Source organism: Pleurodeles waltl, chromosome 4_1 (genome assembly GCF_031143425.1).
Source record: "Pleurodeles waltl isolate 20211129_DDA chromosome 4_1, aPleWal1.hap1.20221129, whole genome shotgun sequence".
NCBI classification, from domain to species: Eukaryota; Metazoa; Chordata; class Amphibia; order Caudata; family Salamandridae; genus Pleurodeles; species Pleurodeles waltl.
In genome coordinates, this window is record NC_090442.1 from 548,669,124 (window position 1) to 548,676,450 (window position 7,327).

Consider the following 7,327-nt stretch of genomic DNA (forward strand, 5'->3'; position numbering starts at 1 on the left):
GAGAATCAGCAAAGACCCAAACTGAAAAAAATACATATTTAGAGGCATATTTACAAGAAAGTGGCGCATCGGTCCTGATGCATCACTTTTCTTGCGTTGCCCCTGCCCCACCGAACAATATCATGTTTGCGATGTATTTTCAATACGGCACCCCATTGCTGTTGTTAGGACAATAGATTGAAAATTTTTGATGCCCTTGTGGCACAAGTGTTGACGCTAGTGCAGCAAAGCACAGGTAGCCCTATTGGTTAAAATGGGTGCTTCATTTTAACTCTTGCTTTGAGTAGGCATTACAAATAGCAGAGAAATGGTGCAGTGAAATGTTTTAAATTTCACTGTGCCATTTTTCGGAATGACCCCCCCCCTTGAAACGTTATGCCTGGTGCAGGCATAATTCGGCATAAGGCTTTACAAAGTGGAACAATGAAAGCATTGCACCACTTTGTCAATACGTCATGAGAGAAAGGCCTCCTTAATGTGGAATTAGTGTGAAAAAAATGGTGCAAGCTGGCGCAAGGGGCTTGTAAAAATGCCCCTTAATACCTATAAGGAAATGACAATCCCAGCGGCTCTAAAGAGAACACAACACACTTTCCAATAACAGAATGATGATCTCATTAATATTTTTTAAACAACATTTGCTAAAGTCTCTAATTCTATTTCAATGTGCCCCATTTATCCTCTACCCATTATGGTACCTTGCTTGCATTCAATTTGAAAAAGGAAGCCCAGGTACTCACACTAGTGCATGAAATTCTAGCACCTAACAATTAAGCAAAACCATTGTCTTGCGGCCCGCATTAAGCAATTCCTCTTAATACTAGTTGCCAATATCATGAATGTATTAGATGGTGCCTTGTTCATTTGAATCATCACGAGCCACTTGAAACATCATGAATGCACTTCTCCTGAATACTACTATAGTAAACTCACAAGCCACCTCCAGCTACGGCCAGTCTTCAACTTGTGCTTCTAAACCAAAAGATGAGAGAAGGATTTAGTAAGAAAGTCATAAGAGCAAAATTGACTTTTGCACCACTGGGCAATGCTCAAGAGTGTAATAGATTAAAAATGTAAGATTATTACTTCTCATTTTACTGTTACCTGAAAGTATTTCTCATTAATACAGGTGTAATTGGCAATTTGCGTATTAAATTCGGCAAATCAAAAAGATGTTTTGTGCAGTTTTGTCTTTTACTCTGGAACTGTGTCCTATGCTGTAGATGATATTTGGTTTTCATGCTGTTAACTAATATTTATGAAACATTTAGTAACTCCTCCACTTTCTCCATCAAACCTTAAATATATGCCTTGTAAGAATCTTTCCATTGAGTGTGCTGGTTTGGGAGAAGACCAACTATCTTTTTATTCAACCATATTACATTCAACACCACAGCTATTAGAAGAAACCCTTTCAATGAGCTCAAAAGATGTAGGATGTTGACCCAGTCTTCTCAGATCTGCAAAGGTTACAGAGTGTCCTACCTACACCACGCAGCAGCGTTCTCGAAGAGTGACTTGAGTTCTACGTCAAGGATGCATCATGCAGCTGTGGTTTTAATAAGTTGGAAGTGCTGCGGTGCAGACTTCTGTTGAGGCTGCATTGCATAGCATTGGTTCTGCTTCGAGGCCCACGTTGACAATGCGTTGTGAAGCAGTGGTTCAGATAAACTGCAAGGGCTGTGATGTGGGCATGTGTTGTGGCTGTATCATGCTACCTCGATTCCTGTGAGGCACTGTGAAGAGCTGCATCGGGTTTGCCACAGCTAGGGTGGCAGAGCACTTTTAGCCCCACTTCTAAGGGTTCAGGACTGGAAGGTGCTAGGTAGGTAGAATCTACATGCAGTGGTCAAGATGGTTCGAGCCCTTTATGTTCCTAAGACTCAAATCAGGACTCCTGCAAACTAGCCCTTGGAGTCACTCTTGTGGTCCTAGGTTCAAGATGCAGGTCCAGTTCTTCTCACTCAGGTAGCAGGGCAGTGCGTCTTGCAGCAGCACAGCATTCCTTCTTCGGAGTGTTCCACTGGTCCAGAGGTGTACTGAAGAGTGGGTTTTAGGGTCAACTTTTTATTGCTGGTGCCCAATTTGAAGTGGGAGAAGCTTCTGGAGTTTCCCACTACTGAAGTGTCTCAAATTCCCTACCTTTGGCCATAGTCCCAGGCTGTCTTGGGGACAATAGGCTAGTGTGAAGTCCTTTGTGTGTTTCCTAAGGCAAGCCCAAGTGTGGGAGGTGACAGCACCTCCTTCTCATCCTACTAGAGATGGCCCATCCTGCCAACACCCACTCTCCCTATTGTGTAGATGTCTAGGAGTAATACACAAAGGTCTATAGCCAACTACACATAGTCATGTGACCCAGGAACAGGCTGCAGGCACTAAATGGCGTGGACAAGAAAATACCATCTTTCTAAAAATGGCATTTTCAGAATTTTGACTTAAAATCCAACTTTGCCAAAAATAGTGGTCTAAATGACATTTCATCAGGCACCAAACATGAATTTCCTAGCTGCTCCCAATAAAAAGTTATCATATATTGAAGGTAAAGAAATAACCCAATGATATCCTATAGGAGAGGTAGGGTTTGCAGCAGAGAAAAAAAAGTTAGGAGTTTTTCACTACCAGGGCATACAAACTTAAAAGCAAATGCCCAACTTTGTACATACAATATACTCTTCCCTGTGGGTCATTTAAGGCATAACTTACAGGTAACATATATATTAAAAAGGACGTTTTTGGTTGGCAGAAGTTTTATTTTCCTGTGTCGAAATGTCAGTTTAAAACTGCACAGACAGGCTGCAATGGCAGGCCTGAGACATGTTTGATAAGGATATTAAAATGGCTGGCACAATAAGTGCTACAGGCACACTAGTAAGATTAAATTTACAGGCCCTGGGTACATGTAGTACCACTTTATTAGGGTATCTCAAGTAAACTAAATGTGCAGATTGAGTTGAAGCCATTTTACCATGTTAAAAAGACAGGGCAAAAGCAGTTAGCACTGGTAGCAGTGGTAAAGTGCACAGAGCCCTAAAAGCCAACAAAAATGAGTTCAGAAAACAGAAGGGTTAAGGCAAAAGGTTTGTGGGTGACCTGGCAGATAGGGTCAAGTCCAACCCTATCTGCCTACACTTTTCCAGTCATAGGGGAGCAGTATGGAAACATGGGTTCCCAATTGGGTCACAAGGCACTAAGGTAATCATGAATTACTGCATCTCTCTCTTCTTACTCAACTTAAAGTGTGTGAATGGGTTTTAGAGGCACATACAGAGTGTACCATTGTAAAACCATAAAATGTTTTGAATAGTGGCTATTCAAAAATCTAGTCCTAATTTCTGAATAATTGAGTAACTGAATGCAGTGACACTTGCCATGATGCATCAATTAAAATGCATTGTTCCGATATGCGCACTATGTTATCTTGGCTGGTATTCCCAAGGGTTATCATCAAATTTTAAACATGATATTCAAGAACATGGTGGCCACAAGCTAATAATCACAAACTTGAACACAGAACACTAGCTCAGAATGAAATGTGTGTGTGCTGAGACTCCCAAACATAAGTCCTGGAAGCTGCTTGCAAAGGGAAGAGGACATAGAAATACTGCCAGCTAGGGACTCTTACACACACCTTTACCAAACATGGCTCGAAAACATGGTTTCAAAAGTCCTAGAATGAGAATGCTTTAATTTGATTCCATAAACTTGGGCAAGGTGCCCTCAAACATCTGTAAACATGAAGTCTGAAAAAGCTCTCAATCATGCACCAAATTCTGGAAAATCCTCTAATCTGTGTTATGTGTTCTAGGAACAAAATCTCAAACAGAAAACAAGCCAGTTGATAATGAGTTCATCCTTTTATGACTACATTGAATTACATTTCTAGATTATGGTATTGGCATTTGAAAAACTCAGAATTGAAATACTGCTGTTTTATCATTTCATAGTGTTTGAAGATAATTAGACCTGCAAGCCAATATTATTTTTAACTGTATCCTGCACCCTGACTTCCATTCCTTCTTCAATGCACTGTAAATTGTGCATGTGTAAAGTGCCCCATTCATGTGTATTTATGTTTACATATATACCTAACAAATATACGGGGCATAAAACATATCCACCTGCTTGTTGAAATCAAATAAAGTGTTAACTCACAAGTATTATGTTAGTTGTCTGTCACACATATGCTCATAAACAGAACTGTGCCATGGCTATGTCCTTTATAAGCTGGTTACTTCCTCTTCCTTTCATTGTGGTATACCTGTAGATAGTTGCATCAAAGAGGCTATGCACTATCATCACTGAGCTTGTTGTGATACCTTACGACATTCGATCTGAATGTCATTTGGGATTGCAGCTAATCTTGCCTGTTGGTAATGTGTGCAAGTCTACTGCACCCATTGCATGGATGCAAGCCATGTCACATTGGTTCTGAATGCAAGGTAGTGTTTGGACCAGTGTAGCTGTATGCCATGCAATGTGAGTATTGCAGAAAAGGATATTTCACAGTGGACATGTTCACAGGCTTTTCAATGTGCATGGCGCACCCAGTTAACAACTGTAGTCTTTGTGACCTGTGTGAAGCTTAGAGAGGGCTCATCCAAAGTATAGCATTGTAAAGGCCAGCAAAAGTCTAGGAAAAAACTTTGGTGATGATGACTCTTATTTACTACTATCATTACATAGTAATGCACATTAAAAAACGTTAAAATTCCCCAAAAATGAAATTCAGTTAAAGGGAAATTAAAGTCATGTTCCAAGTCCTCATGTCTTCTAACATTTGCAAGGTATGGAAGCCATGCAACACTAACCTAGCCTAAAACGTGGATCATGATCTCACTCATGACATCACAATTTTCACTGTTAATGAAATTGCTCATTAATATCACATATGACATCTATACTACCATCACCAACAATATAGCCAATGCAACATCTGTCCATGTCCCTTCCACTGTCCATCAAGTTATACAAGAGGCTTTTTCTATGATCCTCCATGTAATTCCACTTGTATCTTCTACATATGGGTTATGACTAGAGACGGTGCCTTGAAAACCATATGGCCCTATTTGTAGCAGGCAAAAGTACATGGCCTGAATAGTATTATTTCCCAAAGAAACAACTACCATTCCCTATAAAGGGAACCCTCTTTGAGTTTAGGAAAGTCATAGGTTTGGCTACATCAAGTGGGACAAAAATAACAAGTTAACAGAGTTAAATGTGTAAGTAGATAATCACTTCCCCGTATGCATAGAATAACACAAATCTATCTCAATATTTGCTAAGAATTGTATGTTAATTTTAGTTGGTAATATTTTGATTTATAATGCTATCAATGTATGAACATTTGAACTTTTCTGATCTCTCTTTTGACATTCTTTCCTTTATACACAGGAACTGGAAATACAAGCTCGGGTCCATGGTTTGCCAATGGCCTCCACCAGTCCTGCAGACCTTGCTACCCAGGCCTTGAAGCAACATCACTTCCAAGATGAAGACTCCTCAGACTTTTCTCATCAACTCACATTGGTGCATGGACCCAGCACTAATCACTGTGATGTCTCTGGTGGCTTTTCAGATCCACTTTCGCACTTCACAGATTTGTCATTTAGTGCTGCTTTGAAGGAACAAATGTTAGAAGAAATGTCTCCCTTGGGAGCAGACCCCTTTCTGTCCATGACATCGCCCACTGCATCAAAAGGGAGCAGCAACAGAAGTAGTTTCAGCTCGGATGAGTGTGATGACTTATAAACAAGGAATCCCTTTTTTTTAAAAACTAAACAGTACAATAGCAGCATGTGTAGACTTCGTAAGACTGTTTTGCAAGTATATACATGGAATTTGGATCATCAGTTTAGAGACACATACACTTACAAATCATTGAATATATAAAAGGGCTTAAACATATTCAAATGATGAGTAAGATTGAGCAGCTGTGATACATTCAGAACAGAAGATGATCATTAGTCTTGAGGAACACATTGTCTATCATTGTTCTCAGATACTTTATGGGCAATTCAGAAACTCTCATAGTTAATGGTATCATTTATGCCCATGTACTAAAACTGACCTGGCAGTATGAGGAAGTAAAGGTTTTTTGCTTCGGACACCCATAAGTCGCTGGGGGGATTGGGGGCAGATTTGTGCACCTCACCTCAAACGTGTTCCTAGAAGGAAATTATCCATTACTGTTTGAAAGGTATATATTCCAGCAAAAAAAAAAATACTTTAGAAACGAAATGTGATGTCTCACACACATATCATAATGTCATGTATATTTTACAATTTATTGAAACTGTAGGTTAGTAGGAAATAGAGACAGAATTTTCTACATAAAAATTGAAAACTTTATAAAAAAGGAAAGGTTTTATACAAATTATGAATTGCATTTGACTCAAATAAAAATGGTGAGATTGTTTATATATTTCTGTTTCTTACACATTTTTTGTGATACACTATAAAATTATACTTTGTGGATTATTGCAAGAAAATATTTTTAAACCTAGTGAAAATTTTAGATTTTAATATAATCTGCTCAGTAGTTAGGCTTTTAAATAAATATTATTTTCTCATCAAGAAGCAGGTAAGTTGTTGAAAAATAGCTAGTAAAGTATGTTCCACAAAATAAAACACAATTTGATATGATGTGCCCCATCGAGCTGTATGATTCCCAATATCATAATCTATGAACGTTTGTGCAACTTAGCCATTAAATAAATTATTTGTTTTTAGATGTTGGTTTCATTTCCATAATGCATTTCTATCAATCTTGAACACAACTGACTGAACAATAAAATCAGTTTTAAATGTTCTTACATATTCAATCTTGCTTTAAATCACTCTAATTTTAACAACATCATAATATAAATGCTTTGGGGAAATAATAATAGAAAAATCAAAGATTGCAGAATGACAGTTTTTAATGATGTTGTTTAGCAGCATGAAAATATTAAAAAAACAAATGAGGGCAAACAAAGTGGGCAACATATGAAGGTAACTTATTCAGTTATATGACAGTATTCTGTATATAGTAAACATGCGGTGATACTCTCTAAAAGGTAGGAAAGAACCATAGTTAGGTATTAATGATTTAGAAATAAGCATGCTATTCCTGAGATGATAAGGTCATTTAACATATTCAGCCACTATTGTACTTAATAGTATTTGTGAGAAGGTGTCTCTAATTAGCTAACACCCATTTGGCATATTTCACTTCCCAGTAAGACCACAGTGTGTGGTGGAGGAAATATACCAATTGCATGGACTAGTTAAATTTCAATTGTGGACTGCAGCACATTTTGTACCATCCACTAGGATGACAAATAAAACG

The 7,327-nt window shown here is 38.3% G+C and overlaps 1 protein-coding gene across 6 annotated transcripts in view; it reads left to right on the forward strand.

Annotated features, from left to right (window-relative positions):
• The window catches only part of TFEC (transcription factor EC), a 612,796-nt gene extending 606,375 nt beyond the window's left edge, over window positions 1–6,421 (forward strand). For all 6 annotated transcript variants that reach the window (XM_069228932.1, XM_069228931.1, XM_069228936.1 and 3 more), the window contains one exon: window positions 5,392–6,421. In XM_069228932.1, coding sequence (XP_069085033.1) covers window positions 5,392–5,748 — 357 coding nt within the window. In that variant the 3' untranslated portion in view covers window positions 5,749–6,421. The remainder of the gene's footprint in view (window positions 1–5,391) is intronic.
• The last annotated feature ends 906 nt before the right edge of the window (window positions 6,422–7,327 follow it).